The sequence below is a fragment of the Chiloscyllium punctatum genome, chromosome 26 (assembly GCF_047496795.1).
Source record: "Chiloscyllium punctatum isolate Juve2018m chromosome 26, sChiPun1.3, whole genome shotgun sequence".
Taxonomy (NCBI): Eukaryota; Metazoa; Chordata; class Chondrichthyes; order Orectolobiformes; family Hemiscylliidae; genus Chiloscyllium; species Chiloscyllium punctatum.
Genome location: NC_092764.1, coordinates 72,167,405 through 72,186,061, shown reverse-complemented (window position 1 = coordinate 72,186,061; position 18,657 = coordinate 72,167,405). Strand labels below are relative to the sequence as shown.

Below are 18,657 nucleotides of genomic sequence, written 5' to 3'. Positions count from 1 at the left end.
AGTGTTGGTGACAAAACAACATTGTACTGTTCCCTCTTTTCCTGTCTTTAAATGTAAGGAAACATCGGACAGGATAGTACTAATGGATCCAGTAAATACCATTCATTACTCGATTAAATTGACATAATTATCTTTTAAAGCATGTGGTAATCCAGGGACCTGAACAGATACGTTAGAGAGAGAGTGAATTCAAATCTCACCCGTGGTGAGCCGAGGACTTGAAGTCACAATCTGGAAATAAAGTTGTACTCATAAGGGGGGATCATCAGATTGTCATAAAATGGCAACAGGGTCACTTAATGTCCTTTCAGGAGAGTGTTTGCTTTTTGAAAATTTGTTCATGGAATATGAGCGTCGCAAGCAAGGTCAGCATTTGTGGCTGTTTGTGAAGGCAGTGCTGAGCTAACTTCCTGAACCACTGCAGTGCATGTGCTGGAGGTAGATGCCAGCAGTGATGGAGTTCTGGGGGTTTGATTCAGTGACACTGAAGGAACAGTGGCACATTTCCAAATTGGGATGGTGAGTGGCTTGGAGGGGAACTCACAAGGGGTGGTGTTCCCACGTACTTGCTGCCCTTTGTCCCTCGAAATAATAGTGGCCATGGGTTTGGCAAATGCTGTCAAAGGAACTTTGGTGAGTTGTTTTTTCCATAGAAAGTACTCACAGTTGTCATTGTGCGTGGTGGTTAAGAGGATGAATCAAACGGGTCACTTTGTCCTGGACGGTGTTGAGCTTCTTGAGTGTTGTTGGAGCTGCACCTATCCAGGCAAGTGGGGAGTATTCCATCACATTCCTGACTTGCGCCCTATAGCTGGTAGACAGGCTTGGAGAGTAGAAAGTGAGTTACTTGCTGCAGGATTCCTAGCCTCTGGCCTGCTCTCACAGCCACTGAATTAATATGGCTGCTTTAAGTTCAGTTTCTGGTCAATGTAACACCAGTCCCCTGAGTAAGCCATTCAGCAGAATCACCAGAGCCATTGAGGCCAAAACATTGAACAGTTTGAAGGAGTTAGATGTAATTCTTAGGCTGAAAGAAATCAAAAGATATGGGAGAAAGTGGGAACACTACATTGAATTAAATGATCAGCTATTGAATTGGACAGCAACCTCAAAGGGCTGAATGGCCTACTCCTGCTCTTATTTTTGTGTTTCGATCACACGACATAAAGGTCATCCAGGCAAGCAATGCTCAGGAACTGAAAATAAATTGAATACATAAAATATATGACACCCTCTTTTCCCACTCCATTCTCAAAACATTATTGAACAAAATCAAATTGGCCTTGCAATGCCCAAAGCCTCAGTAAATTGGCCAACTGCATGTATGGGAAGCTGTTACACAGTGAGAAACATATTTATTCCTTGACAGAGTGTGACATAGACTCACTAACCTGGTTCCTGGGATAAGAAATTGTCTTCTGAGTAAAACTAAGGAATCTCAGCCTATATTCCCAAAGTTTGTACAATTGAGGTGTGATACGGAATGAGGCTGGGTTTCTTCCACATGCTCTGGTTTACTCCTACAGTCTAAAGATATGCGGGTGAGACAGAAGGGCCAAGTAAATTGCCCATAGTGTTCAGGGATGTGTAGGTTAGGTGCGTTAGTGAGGGGTAAATATGGGATAATAAGGTAAGGGAATGGATCTGGGTGGGTTACTCTGGAGGGACAGTGTGGACTTGTTGGGTCAACTGGCCTGTTTCCACCCTGTAGGGATTCTATGATCTAGAAGACTTGACAGGGTTGATGTTGAAAGACTATTTACCTGGGGCTGGATAGTCGAAAACCAGGGGAGACTTACTCAGGATATAGGGATGATCAATTTGGACTGCTTGGGAAGGTCCTCATTGTGGGATGTGAATCTTTGGAATTCTCTCCCTGACAGACATGTGGAGACTCAGCCTATCCCATCAATCAACAAACCTTTGACCACTGAGGATAGGTAAGTGAGGAATTGAAGCCGATGAGTTTTGATCTTTACCGAATGTGATCCAAACTGTTTCAGTAGGGTTTGGCATGACCTCAGCACCTTACAGAACGTTTGAGTTACGGGTAGGTGATGTTAGGATGGGGGGGGGGGTGGGCGATGATCGAAACGGCGCACGGCAAGATCCCACTAAACAGCAGTAATCCGCGGCAGGGGAATAAATGCTTGACCTTAAAATATACCTGGGTTAAAAAAAAAATCTGAATTCATGTTTAACTGGGAGCCAATAGTCCACACACGTATTATCTGTATACAAGAGGGGTGCTGGTACTGATACATTAACTGTACACCCTGCTCCAACACAGTCTAACCTTCCAACACACCGGCGCTTCCACTGATCCTACACTCTGCTCGCGTTACTGCAGAGATTATAAACCCTCCTCTCTCTCTCTCTCTCCTCCCTCTCTGCCCCTGGCACCCAATGAATTCCACCTCCCCTTTGCCATGTGATGTGAGTTTAGATTGGGGGGGGGGGTGAAGAGATCCGACAGATCGAATCGGGGTCCGGGAGGGGGGTGGTGGGGGAAATTATTTGGTTACATTGTGTCTGCCTCGTCCTTTCGCTAACGCCGCGTCCTATCGAGTGGCGTTAACAGGGGAACCCTCGTTGCTACCCCTTCCTCCTTTGTCTTTTCCTCTCTTTTTGTCATTCCGGATTCCCCCCTGCCCGTGTTTGTTGATGCTGGGAAGGCATGGCTGTGCAGTATCACCATCTGCAATTGGGATTAATCGGTTTGTGAAAGGAAGGGACCTGGGTTCTGTCCTCTGTGTTCCATTTCACACCCCCAGGGTGAAATTGTGACCCCCCCCCCTCTCTCCTCCATTTAACACATCCAGAAGTTTGTGAGGGGTGGGGGAAAAGAAAAAGAGGGTATTTTCCGAGTCGGAGTCAGTTTCACCCCAACCCCTTCCTTGCAGTGTGTGTGCCGCAGAACTCCCTCCTTTCCCTACCCCGGGTCTCCTATTGAATGGGAGCTGCTGGCTTTGCGGAAACTCTTGTCATCTTGTAAAACCCACTTGGAAAACGGGGTCACAGCGCCCTCCCTCCCCGCTGTAGTGTTTTATATTCATTCAATGTGCAAAGATGGAGCCGGCGATGGATAAGGAATGCGGAGCTCTCGGTGGCCTCTTCCAAGCTGTCATTAATGACATGAAGGTAAGGTCGCAGTGCAATCTGATCCGTTGGGGGGGGGAGCTCAGTTATTTTCCAGAGGGTTTGTGTGTTTGCTGCTGTTAAGGGTCTGCTCGGCTTCGAATTGTAACATTCGCCACATTAACAACAGATTCACTCTGAGAGCGATCACCGCTTTCATTGAAGCTGTCACCCAGTCAGAACTGCTGGGAAGAGCGTCAATTGTGAATGTTGGGGGGGGGTGGGGGGTGAGTGAGTGAGTGGAGGGAGAACAGAGGGGGTGATAAAAGAGTAAAACCACCCGGAGGTTAATGGTAAGGGAGCCGGGTCTTACATTGCAACACACACAGACTCCATTCCCCATTGTAATATCCACTGATGTATGGGGGGGGGGGGGGGGAATCATTCCTGGGAAAGAGGGGGTGATTACATTGTGTCGTGTGAAGATTCCTTGTGGACAATGTGTGTGGTTACTGTGGAGAGTATGTTTGGGAGCTGAGGTGTTTCATTGGGAATGGTTAAAGCAGGAAAGGAAACGAGACAGAATTGAACCCAGTGGAGGGGGCTGTTAGTTTGTCCTTTGTGTGTGTGTATACACAGGGAAGGGCGAGGGAATGTGAGGCCGGAGGGTTTTGAAAGTGCACACCTCAATTCTGAAACCCGGAGAGAGGTTTTAGCCATTTCAATTTGCTGTCAGTTCTTGTGAATGGAGACAGCGGACAGTAATCCCTCTGTATCTTGTTTGTTTGTGTGTGTGTGTATCGCCAATCATTGGAAGTTGACTCGCACTATTGACTTGGGGGTTTATGAACGCGATCACGGTTCGATTAATCGATTTAGTGTGGTCGAGCAGAAAAGCATCAGTAATTTAAGGATAGAATGCTGTTGGGAGGTAAATGTGGTGCCAAAAATACACCCCCGCCGGTGGTGGGGGTGGAACAGAAAATAAACTTGTTAAGAAAGCACCGGCAAAAGTGACAGATATTTCACTTAAAAAAAACAAATCCCGCTACCGGCTGTGGTCTGTGAGGCGGAGTAAAACATTGCTCTCCCCTAACACATCCCATAAATTAGGTGAAATTAACGGCATCGGTCCCTCCTCTGAATTTCAACTCCACTTAATCTTCCAGGTGTGTGTTAAGAATACATTATTTTTTTCTTTTTTTAAAAAAAAACTCTCAATCAGACACTAAACGGTGTTTCGATGTGCAGCAAAATATGATGAAACATTAATGTTTCCTTTCTGAGGGAGTGAATCTTGCTAAATATTTAGTGGTTACCTCTGTTTTCTGATTGCAGTTTTCCCAAAAGGGTTGCATCCTGTGGAACACTGACACTGATTTTATATTCTGTAGTGTCAGTGTTTACCTGTGATGTGATGTGATGTGATGTGATTAAACCCCTATTACCAGTAACATCAATAACAAAGGAGGGCCACCACTTTCTCTGGTTTCACCCATTATGCCACTAATTTGGGAAAAAAAATATGCCTGGCAGGGGAACCCACACCGTTTAAACTGATCTTGGCACTTATTCTCCAGCTCCAAGGCAACCATGCCCTATATTCCTGGCCAAGTAGCCTCTCAGGACCGATGACGGGTTTGTGGAATTAACAACAGAAAAAATGCTTTCAGCCTGGGTCTAGGGGGAGGTGGTTTGTTGCCAAGTGACAATTTTTATGTTCAGCCTTACCATGCAATGTTTTGAGAGCATGCTGCACTTAGAGAATTGTCGTGTACTATCACTGGGATTTCATTACTAGATGCTGATTGTTTTGTGGAATTTATGTAACATGCTCCTGAATTTAAATATTGTGCTTTCACAGTCTGTATAGATTGTTATGAAGCTGCAGTATTGCTGGGTATAGTTGTCTCTGTACAAAAACTGGGACGCAGTATTGATGGTTGCAGGTCTATCACTGTACAGCATCAGGGTAATTTACTGATCTGTTCTTATTTAAAACTGGATTGCACTACTGCTGGGCAAATTGCTGCAGTACATCGGGATGCTCTATTCATGAACGTCAGCTTTACATTGTATTGCATTTATGTAGGTACAAATCTGCCTGTACAGGTATTTTAATAAAAGCAAAGTACAGTGGATGCTGGAGACTTGAAATAAAGTAAAGCGTGAGAGAAATACTGTAGGTCTGGCAGCTTCTGTAGAGAGGAACCCAGAGTCTACATTTCAAGTCCAATATGGTTCTTATTTGGAACTGTGGAAGAGTCGAACTGGACTTGAAGTGTTAACCATGTTTCTCTCCACAGGTACCACCAGACCTGCTGAGTTTGCCTTCTCCACTTCTTCTGTTTTTGAAAATACTTTAATGATTTTTAGAGATCCATAATTGTGTAGCACTGAAAATATTGCAAGGTACAATACATTGGGTGCATGTTTTGACAATGGGATTAATTTGAAGCAATCATGATTTAAGTCAGATAGGAAGTGGTACAAGATTAAAGTTTCTTTGAAGTGAAATGTGATCTTTGCTCTAATTGATACTAATAGGCACAATTTCAACCTTTTATCCAACATTAATTACCCAATTTCTCAACTAGTTTGGGGCAAATATTGCAAAGATCAAAGTGGCAGTTGTGAACTCGAAGACAGTTTATCTGTACATTTTTTTAAAAGAAGGTTTTGCCAATAATTGTCGTTAAGGTTGTTTGCATTTTTAAAAAAATTCACAAAAGTCTGCCATTGTAATTTGAGTTTTTTTGAGGTTGCGCCACTTGGTTATTACAAGTCCTCCCTCCCCTAAGATCCCTACCACCGAAGAGGACAAGAATGATCTCATGGGAACATTATCACCTTCTCTTCCCCTGCAGGTCAGAGACCATTCTGAATTGGAAGTAGATTTCTGTTTCTTCATTTTTGTGTCAAAATCATTTAATCCCCTTCTTAATCCCCCACTATCCACAGCCTTGGGGTGACCATTGACCAAAAACTCAACTGGATTCATCACATAAACACAGTGGCTACAGGAGCAAGTCAGAGATTAGGCATGCTGCAGTGAGTAACTCATCTCCGGACTCCCCAAAGTCTGTCTACCACCTACAAGTCAGGAGTTTGATAGAATACTCCCCTCTTGCGTGGATGGGTGCAGCTCCAACAACACTCAAGCTTGACACCACCCAGGACAAAGCAGCCCCCTTGATTGTCACTACATCTACAGGCATCCACTCCTTCCACCACCAATGCTCAGTAGCAACTGTGTGCAAGATGCACTGCAGGAAGTTACCAAAGATCCGTAGACAGCACCTTTCAAACACAAAACCACTTCCATCTTGAAGGACAAGGGCAGCAGTTACGTGGGAACACTACCACCTCTAAGTATACCTCCAAACCACGCATCAACCTGACTTGAAAAATATATTGCTGTTTCTTCATCGTCACTGGGTCAAAACCCTGCAATTCCCTCCAAGGGTATTGTGGGTCAATGTACAGTACATGGACTGCAGCAGTTCAGGAAGACATCCCGATACTTCTCAGGAGTAACTTGGAATGAATGCGTTTGTTCAAAAAAAGATTTGACTGTTATTTGATAGCTAAAAGCTGGTTTGAAAAAAATAGTCATTTTTCCATATTTATCTCAGGCTATGATTGTTACTGGCTAGACCAGTATTTGTTGCTCATCCCCAATTGGGCTTCAGATGATGGTGATGAGCTCCTTCCCTCTACCATTTCAGTCCATGACCTGCCCTCATTGCCATAGCATGTCGCTGGTCCAGTTCAGTTTCTGCTCCATGGTAACTTCCAGGATATTGAAAGTGGGGGTGTTCAGCAATGAAAATGTAATTGAACATTGAGGGGCATCTGTTTCTTATTTATCAATGTGCACATAGTCCTAGAGATTACAGACTGGCTTGAAGCTGTACAGTTTACAGTTCCGGAGAAGGAGAACGGTGGTTGATAGCTGCCCCTTTCAGTCTTGGAAAAGGATATGTGATTGAGAAAGGAACCATTGACCAGTCTGGATAAGACTGAGCAGGAGTTTATAGCTGTATCAGTTACAGCCGTGGGGATGCAGGAGAATGTTTTTGTTTCACTGTCCCAGAGAAGGCTATCTGGGGGAATTTGGGAGACTGATTTCCATCAAAATTATTTTGGTCCTGTGAAGTTGGTGCTGTCAATATAATTAGAGGCTTAACTTATTCTCCTGAATGTCACATGTAACTCTGAGCGAGGGTTAGCAGAAGTTTAACTGTCAGCTCAGTCTGGGACTTGATCTGATGATTGTTAGCTGTCTGCTGAATAATTGCAAAGAAAATTCACCATTTTAACCAGCTGAGTGCCAAAGTGTCCTTTTTGTGAAGTTCTTTCCATCCTCAATTCTCACGTATTCCTCCTCTTTCTGAGTTAGTTGTCTCTCAGTCGCACCTTCCATAAACCCCAGCATTCTCACAACTCTGTGAATGTTATCACACAACTCACAAGTCACAGAGATGTACAGCACTGAAACAGACCCTTCGGTCCAACTCGTTCATGCTGACCAGATATCCCAACCCAATCTAGTCCCAGCTGCCAGCACCCAGCACATATCCCTCCAAACCCTTCCTATTCATATACCCATCCAAATGCCTCTTAAATGTTGTAATTGTACCAACCTCCACCACTTCATCGGGCAGCCCATTCCCCACACACACCACACTCTCTGCGTGGAAAAAATGCCCCATTTATATCTATCCTCTCTTTTATATCTATCCTCTCTCACCCTAAACCTATGCCCTCTTGTTCTGGACTCCCCACCCCCAGGGAAAAGGTATTTTCTATTTACTCTATTCATGCTCCTCATGATTTTGTAAACCTCTACAATGTCACCCCTCAGCCTCTGACGCCTCTGTGAATATTATCCTACCCTGTGACTCACTCTTCACCTTCACTTTGCCAAACTACGCTCGTTCCTAGATGACCAATGTCTTCCATTTGAAGTTGTTTAAGTCTCTTTCTGATTTGGCCCTCCCGATCAACCCAGAGTATCTCCCCCCCCCATCCTCCCAGACTGCTAACTAGCATTGATTGATGTTGATGGCAGCAGCACCAATCTCTGCTTCGCTCCTTTAGATAATTGACTAATCCTGATTTAAGGAACTCCATTCTTCTGTATTTATAGCACTGTAGGTATTGAGTTCTCCATCCTCAACCTCTGCACTTCACACTATCTCCTTGCATTTCTTGTTCTCGTGCCTATCCAATTTGCCTTTTTACATGCATGTGACTGTAAATCTCTGGAAGTGTTAACATTGACTGTAGCTGGGAATGTATTAATATTTATCCCACAAGGGCGGCACGGTGGCTCAGTGGTTAGCACTGCTGCCTCACAGCACCAGAGACCCAGGTTCAATTCCCGCCTCAGGCGACTCTCTGTGTGGAGTTTGCCCATTCTCCCCGTGTCTGCGTGGGTTTCCTCCGGGTGCTCCGGTTTCCTCCCACACTCCAAAGATGTGCAGGTCAGGTGAATTGGCCATGCTAAATTGCCCATAGTGTTAGGTAAGGGGTAGATGTAGGGGTATGGGTGGGTTGCGCTTCGGCGGGGCGGTGTGGACTGGTTGGGCCGAAGGGCCTGTTTCCACACTGTAAGTAATCTAATCTAAAAAAAAAAGTGCATCTTGTTGGGATTTTTGATTGGGCTCACACTGGGACCACTACCCTATTTTTTTTCAAATAGCACAATAAATTCCGCATTCCCAACTGAGCTCCGATTTTTAACGTTTCCTGCAAGCAGTGCCCACTCCCTCGGTGCTGCAGACTGGTATCGCTGCAGATCAGTGCTCCAAGTCTGAATCGCAGAAACGGGCCATTCGACCCATTGAGTCTGCACTGAGCCTCTGAGGAGCTTCCCATCCTATCCCTGTAATCCCAAATCATACCATGGTTAACCCACCTAGCCTACACATCCCAAGCGGACAATTTTAGCATGGCCAATCCACCTAACCCACACATCTTTGGACACCACCCTACAAGAGGGCACTAAGTGCTATCATTGCGTTTCAGAATGCAATTCTAAGTTTTGTGCTCCCTGCCTGGCACAGCACTCCAACATGGTACTGAGGGAATGCTGTACTGGCAGAGAAATAGTGCATTGTTGTGATCATTCCAATCTCTCCTGATTGGGAACTCTCAGGGAATAGCAGCAGTGGGGGTTGTGGGCTGAGGTCTGGAGCCCCTGAGATGTTCATCTGTTAATTTGTAAGTCTGGAATATCATGGATCAGGAGTCTATGATTCCTCGCCCTTGTTCCTGTCATGTGCAACATTGCAGGCTGCTGACTTGCGATCAGGAAATCAGCTACGTTTGTACCACCCAGAGAGAGCGGGAGAGAGATCAGAATTAACGTTTGAGAGTTTGACAACTGATTGAATTGAAACAGTCCAGTTTCTGTGTGCCACATGGTGCAGAACATTTGGTCACTGCACAGACAGGAGCTTTTATAATTTTTGCAGTGACAACTTCTAGTTCCTTCAATGCTGAGCTTGTTCAAAATATGTATTTGAAAAAAAAAGACAGTTGTGTAAATTCTGTATAATAACAAACAGCAAATCCAATAATGGGCGTGCAGAGCAATAATTTAATCACTCTGTGCTCCTGAGCTTTGCTGTCAGATTTTATGACACTGTTGAGCTTTGTATTGAATTATGGCCCTGCCAATTCTTTGGCAGCATCGATTGTTTGACATTATTACCTCATTTCTTCAGAAGCTGAAGTGTAATGTGGCACTGGGATGAGATATTCCAAGAACTATTGCATAACATAATGGAGTAAAAATGCTTAATTTCTTTTGAGATAGACCTGATAATCTCAGATTATGAAACTATTATTTTTGAAAATAACTTTTCTGTTCAATGGAAATGTTTGGAATGGGTCACTGAGACCCAGAAGGTTTGTTTTCTGAACTGTGTCAATATAATTTTCAATCAAAATTGGTCAGATATGCAAAAAGCTATTGTGAAAATGCTGTAGCTTTCAGGGGTTATTTTGTCCTGGTTTATTTTAAGAGAGGCTTTACAACAGAGGTGCTGAGCTGGCTAGTGAAGATCCATAAAGTAAATAGCTTGGGAGGCCTTGGGGTGATTTTAAAAGATACAACAATAGAAGCAGCCTGGATGGGTGTGGCCAGCTCTCTCAGACCAGGATTTCTAGGTTTCAGTTTTTTTAGCTTTAAGAAATTGTTGGAATCACAACTGGGTTGGAAGCTACTGCTACTATCTCTACTTGATATTTTTCCTGCTCTCTCTGCTGCTGGGTTGCATGTAAGAAAATGGGATTTCTGAATTTCCCTTTTTGCCAAGGCATGTGTTTAAGGAATGTTACTACATTAGAACAGTTAACTACTAATAGTTAGATTGAATCCTTACAGTTTGGAAACAGGCCCTTCGGCCCAACAAGTCCACACTGACCTTCCGAAGGGTAACCCATCTAGATGCATTCCCCTACTACTCATGCATCTAACCTACACATCCCTGAACACTATGGGCAATTTAGCATGGCCAATCCGTGGAATGCGGGAGGAATCCGGAGCACCAGGAGGAAACCCACACAGACACTGGGAGAATGTTCAAACTCCACACACAGAGTCGTCCAAGGCTGGAATCGAACCAGAGTCCTTGGCACCGTGAGGCAGCAATGCTAACCACTGAGCCACTGTGCTGTAGTAGTTACTGTATCTATAATTCGATTAACTTTTCTAATACAATTATTTTTAAGTAATTGTTTTGTTATATTTTATTTGTAGTGTTTAAAAACAATTGTGTTGTGTTTAACGTCGAGTAGTTTGACCAGTTGCATTGCATCTGGGACCAGCATTTCACATCTATCTTTTAAAATAAGAAAATGTTAGGGTCTGTGCTACCTTAAAATATTTTGAGTAGGCCTGACCTTGACCATAACTAGCTCAGGACAAGTCAATCCACTTAATTGATGGTGTGTCAGTTGCCTCCAGCAGAAGTTCAAAAGCATCATGGGAGGACCGTCACCTCCAGGCCCCTCACAGTTCTGCCTTGGAACTACGTCGCTTTCCATCACTGTCGTTGGGTCAAAGTCAGGGAACTCTCATCCTAACCGCACTGTGGTTGTACCTAGACCATGTGGACGACAGTGGTTCATGTTAGTGGATCAGCATCACCTCTGCCCCCAGAGTATTTTGTGAATAAGTACTGGGCCAGCCGGCAAAGTCCACATTTTGAGAATTAATGCTATGAAACTGTAACTGAACCCAAGCTACAATTGTCCATAGCACCTCTGGCTTTGGGAGGAGAAAATTGTCCAGGTTCCAACTTGCAAGTGGATGTGTAGAGATGTAGTTGGCTTTGGCTGTGATTCTACTGTTAGTGGAATGATCTCCTCCATTTCCACACTCTTCTCAAGTCCTACCATGGGCTATAGACCTCAGTTGCTTTGTATGCAAAGGATCGATCAGCTCCGAGTGTTGGTCGTTGTGGGGAACATGACGACAATCTGGTGAACCAGGGAGACCTCTGGTTTCTGTTTGAGTTCATTGAGTACCACAGTCTAGATAGGTTAGCTGAGGGGGATGGAGAGAGTTGAATCCATACCTGTTGCCCTATCACATTGCACAGCACACTACATGAGACACGCTCGATGATCAGACCTACATGACCCTTTTTAGTCATTTTTATTCTCAAATGCCTGCTCTCCTGACTTCCACCAGGGAGATTTACTGTCTGTTCCAATGGATGGCAGCTACAGCAATGCAGCACTCCCTTAGGAATGTAGTATATTGTCAACGCTCGAGACTTGCATCAGAATTAGGAACAGGAGTGGGCAATTCAGCCCTTCAAGCCAGCTCTGCCATTTAACATGATCACGGCTGATCCTATCCTGGACTCAACTCTACTTTCCTGCCTGCTCCCCATAGCCCTTTATCCTGCTTTTGTGGTTGATGCTACAGTTACCTTTGCGCAGCAGTTTGTTACTAAATTCGTAATCCAGAGGCCTGGCATAATGATTTGGAGATGGGAGTTCAAATCCCACAATTTGAATTGAAGCTGAGCAAGTGGAAGAGGTAGAGTTTTGAGAGCATTTTGGTAGCAGTGATCAAAATTCAGTTAGTTTTAGGGGAGTTAAGGAAAAGAACGAGAGAGAAAAAAAGACGTGTAAAAGTTTTAATTGGGAAGGACAGAGATCGTTTGTTTGGGAGAAGAAAGACAATTTTACCCATCTGTGCTGTGATTTAGCAAGAGTGGACTTGAAACAGTGACTTGACAGTAAATCAGTGTCAGTAAAGGTGGGAATCATTCAAGGAGAAAGAGAGAGTTAGAACAAATACATATCCAGAAAGAAAAAAAACGACAGGAAAAGAAAATGTCAAAAGGAGTAACCAAAGTAAGTCGAGGCAAAAAGAGTTTTGGTCAGATTTCAACCTCTTTGTTAAAGTGAGAGGATTATGCAAAGGGAGACTATGAAACTAAGAGGTGAATAAGTGAAATCATAGAATCCCTACAGTGTGGAAGCAGGCCATTTTAATCTTGTTTTTTTTAGGATAAATGCAAGAATGTCAAATTTCTGACAAATGAGGTGCTGATCGCATAAGATTGCACTTTTATGACTGATGTCAGGTGAATAATGTAGCCAAGAATGAAGCTGAATAAAGCGGGTTCAGAGATAAATTAAGAAAATGAGTTGTACAGAGTGTGACTGAACAGGAATCCGCAAGGTGTAAATGAGTGCTAAAAGCAGGAATGGGGTCAGTTTGGGATAAAGAGGGGATTTAGTGGATGGAATTAGGGAATATGACTGAGGTATTTAAATCAATATTTTGCATCCATCTTTACCAAGAAAGGTGATGCTGTGCCAGTACTGGTAAAATGGGAGGTAATTCAGACATTTGAAGGATTTAAAACTGTTGAGGAGGTGATGTTGGGTAGGTTTAAAGGTTGAAAACACAACAGGACCAAATGAAATGCATCCAACGATACACAGGGAAGCGAAAGGTTGCAGAAGTTCAGCCACAGTTTTCAGAACCTCCTCAGACTTGGGAGAAACAGAGAACTGCAAATGATACATCCTTGTTCAAAACAAGCATGCCAAGATAAGACCAGTAGCTACAGGCCAATTAGTTTAACCTCAATGGTAGGAAGCTTCGAAAAACAATAATTCTTGGCAAAGTTATTACCAGTGAGGGCAAAGGTAGGTTTGTGAAGCAAATTTGAGGGGAAATCTTGTTTAATTTGCTGGAGTTATTTGGTAAGGGAACAGAGAGGGTTGACATGTATGTGGCCTTCCAAGACATTTGGTAGAGCAACACTCTTGAATAAAAGTAGCTCATGGAGGCGAGGGAGAAAGGAGCACTGGCAAAATTGGCTGATTGACCGGAAATGGTAGCGGTGAATGTTATATTTTGGACTGGGAAAAGGTTTGTAGCATATTTGTTAGCATTTGGTATTCCAAACCCTCGTCTTTCTGATCGAGTAATGACTTGGACCTTGGCACAATTCCAAAATTTGCAGATGATACGAAACACAGGTGCTGTGAACTGATTTAAAAAGGTTGGTGGAATGGATAGACAAGTGGCAGATGAATCACTTCATATTTTCCTGCATTAAACCTTATGTTGGTAAAAGGAATGTGGAGGGGCAAAATATAATAAAGATTACAAAGCTGAAGTGTATAAAATAATGGCAGGTGGATGGAAAGTTTGAGACACAGGTTAATAAAGCATACTGCAGCTTAGGCTTCATTAATGAATATATAGAGTACAAAAGGAAGTAAGCTGAACTTGTGTGCAACACTTGCTTAGCCTCACTGGAGTATTGTGTGCAGTTCTGGGTACCACACATTGAAAGAATACAAGGGTGTTAGTGAGTGTGCACAGAAAAAGATTCCTAAGAATAGTTGAGGAACTGCATTTACGTAGACAGATTGGGATGCTGCTCCTGCTGTCCTTTTGAGGAGAAAAGATTGTGAAGAGATTTGATAGAGGAATTCAAACCCCTGAGTGGTCTGGACAAATTAGATGGGGACAAATTGTTCTCATCGGCAGAAGATGGCGAACCAGAGTATGCTGATTGAAGGGAATAGACACAAGAAGCAGGAGGAACGTTTTCATGCAGCGAGTGGTTAGGATCTACATATGTCTGGCTTGATAGATCTTGAATGTTAAATAGAAAGTAGGTAAATCTGCCTTCTGGTTATTTAAATTGTAGATCCGTACTCAGCTAAACTTATTCCGACGACCAGTCACAATCTTTATGATCCAAGGCTTCAGCACAAATCCTTTTAAAAAGGAGTTACTGGTACTTACTACCAGACTGCTACTGTATTGTGTTTAGCCATGATAGCTGATGATCATCTTGCATTAGCTCTTAATACAGATGAGACCTGGGTTATGTTGTACTGAGGTTTCACTGCAGAGTCTTATATTTACGTGTGTGTGTGTGTGTGTGTGTGTGTCTAGGTGCGAGCATACACTTGCAAATCTGGGCTCAATCCAACAATTCAGATGTACTGTAGCAAGCCTTCCTCAGCATGTCATGTTGCAAGAGGACTCAGTAAGATGGAAACTGATACCTTTTCATACCATGGTTTGCCATCGCGAGCATTAACAGTATATCAGACATCTGCAAGACCTTATTGCAACAGTACACAACAATGATTTATCTTAATGTACATGATTAAGAAGTTTGCAGATGATATAAAAATTATGTGCACTTTTTGAGTGTCAGGAATAAAGCTGTTTGTGGGGAATTTGCTGGGAAAATTACCTGTGGTTATGCCTACTTGCAGCAGTGACAACTCCTGTACAGTCAAAGTGGTCGCAAAGTCATGCAGCACAGAAACAGACCCTTCTATCCAATCCGTCCATCATCCCAAACTATACTGCCTGTGCTTGGCCCAGGTCCCTCCACACATTTCTTATTCATGTACATATCTAAATGTCTTTTAAACATTGTAATTATACCCGCATCCACCTCTTCCTCTGGAAGTTCATTCCACACACAAACCGTTCTGTTTTCAAAAAACAAGTGCATTATCTTTGAGGTTTTTTTGCATTTTTAACTATAAAAGAACCAAAATGAATCAAAATAAAAACCCAATACCACCGAAATGCAATTACTGTAAGCAATCTAGAAGTAAGCTTGCAATCTCAAGAACAGCTGCAAGATCCATGCTACTCTCAGTCCACCGTTTTTTTTAAAAAAACCTTTTTATAAAGTGCTTTGGGACCGTCTGATGTCATTATGAATGTGAGTCTTTATTGTATACTTAAATCAATTCCCTAGTGTGGCGGTTGGTGTTTGATGCTGAGGAGTTTTAGTGTGTGGAGAGAGACTTCATTGTGTTAGCACCGATTTCCTGATTATGTGCCGGAGTTTTTGGCGAGTTTAACCTTCTGACTTTTCCCTTGAAGATGCAAATTAGACAAGTGAAAAGTCATAAATTGGTAGTCTGGGGTTTTGGCAACTGCTGTACAGCAGGATAAAGGATTTAGACTCAAAATTACCCACTTGTATAGTGGAGGATGATGCTGGATTTTGAGTACATTGTTGACACAATTCAAATGACACCTATTGACTCTGTCACAAAGGAGAAGTTCAGTTCTCTTGTCTGTTTGTGTGCCATGTGGTGTGAAGGATTTTGCTTTAATTTACATTAGTTTTTAGCAGAACATGAGCTGTTTTAACCAACCTCCTTCCCCCTCCCACTCTGCCAATCTCCAGATCTTTTTGGTTTTCCCATTGGGACAAAATGGGAACTTTGAACAGGATGTGAGTTCCTTGAATTCCACCCCCCGGTGTTTTTGGCAGGAAGACTGAGAACACATTAGCAATTTTCCCCAGATCCCAGAACAGGAAGTGAAATGTAAAATTCCATTCAGTTCAAGTGGAGGGAATCCTGGGCACCCTGCACATTTGTTGGTAAATTCTGAAAAAATAGAGAACTGCATCCATGTAGCATCTTGTACAGCCCTCCCAGGTAGCCCATTAAGTGAGTTAAGTCTTTCTGCAGTTCATAGGAGATATGGTGGCCAATTATTCACAGCACAATCCCACAGACGCAACGTGATAAATGAATCAATCCATTTTTGGTGGAGGAATGGATGTTGTCCAGCAGAGCAAGGAACACTCCCGTACTCCTTCTCAAAAAAAATGCCGTGGGATCATTTACATTTGTCTGAGAGAGCAAGTTTTAAATCTTATCCAATTGAGGCACCTCCGACACTGTCATAGTGTCAGCCCACATTATGGATTGCATTCAGTGCAATGGGACGTGGAGTGTCTCATGTCTGCTACCTACCAACAACTCCAATATTCCTCATGGTACAAGCCCAATCCTCAACGTGGACTAAGGTAGTCCGTGTAACCAGGAAGGATATTTAGACCCAATACAATGCAAGGGACATGAGACCCAACTTCCACATATCCCACAGTCAGAAGGACCTGGAGAAGATCAGGAACAACATGGGACAGAAATCATCAGCATCTCGCTCAAACTAGTGTTCCCGAAGCTGGAGTGAGTGTGCGCCCATACTCTGCTCAGTGTCGTCAGGGACAGAGTGAGTGTGCACTCACACTCGGCTCAGTGTCATCGGGGATGGAGTGAGTGTGCGCTCACACTTGGCTCAGTGTCGTCGGGGATGGAGTGAGTGTGCGCTCACACTCGGCTCAGTGTCATCGGGGGACGGAGTGAATGTGCACTCACTCTGCTCAGTGTCACGGGGGATGGAGTGAGTGTACGTTTACACTTGGCTCAGTGTCGTCGGGGATGGAGTGTGTGTGCGCTCACAATCGGCTCAGTGTCGTCACGGACGGAATGAGTGTGCGCTCACACTTGGCTCAGTGTCGTCAGGGATGGAGTGAGTGTGCGCTCACACTTGGCTCAGTGTCATCAGGGATGGAGTGAGTGTGTGCTCACACTCGGCTCAGTGTCGTCGGGGGACGGAGTGAGCGTGCACTCACATTCGGCTCAGCGTTGTCGGGGATGGAGTGAGTGTGCGCTCACACTTGGCTCAGTGTCATGGGGGACGGAGTGAGTGTGCGCTCACACTTGGCTCAGTGTCATCAGGGATGGAGTGAGTGTGCGCTCACACTTGGCTCAGTGTCACGGAGGACGGAGTGAGAACTGCACACCCTCTGCTCAGTGTCACTGCCATTTCACATCCTCGTGAGTCAGGACCTGCTGGGCCAGGAAAGATTTCCTCTTTCAATTTTGAGTCGGTTTGAACTGAGGCTAATTTCAGAGTTGGGCTTTTCTTTTCCATCCAAGAATCCTTAGTTGCTTTGTGGTAAACTGAAGGTCTCCGGGTGACTGAGGGTCTGCAGTCGTCCCACTTAAACAGAAAGGAGAGGGGAATATTTGAGTCTCGTCTCCTGCAGCCAAGCCTCGGGCCTACAGCTGGAGAGTGAAACTGTGATACTGCTGAAGTGTTTGATAGCAGCTTTGCTTGCAAGTTTACCAACTGGATGATAATCAGAGAGTCAGTTTAATGTGCGTTTGCTCTGCTGATACTGAGTGTTTTAATGTGTGATATGCCTCTTTTGTGTGTCTGCCTGTACAGTCAGCAATTATCAGCTGAGTGTTAAACCTTTCCTGTAGGATCAGTTGTGATTTTTCTTTCTTTATTAGTGTGTGGAATAGGGGTGTCAATGGCAAGGCCAGTATTTGTTGCCCATCCATAATTGCCCTTGAACAGAGAGGCCATTTTCAAGGGGCAGTGAGTTGTTTCACTGTGGGTCTGGAGTCGCATGTAGGTGAGGCCAGATTTTCTTTTCTTTAAAAAAAAGCGGATTTTCTTCCCTCGATCATTCAAGATTAATTTTTGCAACGGCTGACAATGATTTTGAGATCACCGTTATAGAGTCAGGATTTTAAGAGCTGCGTTTGAGCCCTTGATGTAAAGTCAATGTTTGACTGAGTTTGGCTTTGAAGGAGCACATTAAAACTGGAATCAATGGGAATTGGGGGTGGGGGGACGGGGAGGGGAATCTGCCCATTGGTTTAAATGATCCCTGGCACATAGATCATCTTAGCTACAAGCTATCACCAGAGGAGTTTCTTGAAGTAGCATCCGCGATCCCTGCCATCTTCAGCTGCTTCTTCAAGGGTCTTCTGTATGTCATTGTGGCAGAAATTAGGTTGTTTATTGTTTACTTTCCCAGTGGAGAACCGTAAACAAAAACAACTGGACTTCATGAAATCCCTACAGTGTGGAAGTAGACCATTCAGCCCATCAAGTTCATACCAACCGTGTGAAGAACATCCCACACTGACCCACCCCCACCCCTACTGCTATAACCCTGCATTTTCCCTTGGCTGATCCACCTAGCCTGCACATCCCAGGACATCATGAGCAATTTAGCACAACCAATCCACCTAACATGTTTGGACTGAGGGAGGAAATCCACACAGACACGAAGCGAAACCCCACACAAACAGTCACCCAAGGGTGGAATCTAACCCGGATCCCCGGTGCTGAGAGGCAGCAGTGCCAACTTAAGGACTAACCCCCAAATGAAGAAATAAGGAACACGATTCCACCTTTTGTAGCTCTTGCTTTAACTTGAATCAGAGCCAATGCAGTTA

At 44.0% G+C, this 18,657-nt stretch overlaps 1 protein-coding gene across 16 annotated transcripts in view; it reads left to right on the top strand.

The window, feature by feature from the left end:
- Window positions 1–2,498: 2,498 nt before the first annotated feature.
- The window catches only part of mtss1lb (MTSS I-BAR domain containing 2b), a 175,356-nt gene continuing 159,197 nt past the window's right edge, over window positions 2,499–18,657 (top strand). For all 16 annotated transcript variants that reach the window (XM_072547644.1, XM_072547633.1, XM_072547643.1 and 13 more), the window contains exon 1: window positions 2,499–3,141. In XM_072547644.1, the coding sequence (XP_072403745.1) occupies window positions 3,070–3,141 (72 nt within the window). In that variant the 5' untranslated portion in view covers window positions 2,499–3,069. The remainder of the gene's footprint in view (window positions 3,142–18,657) is intronic.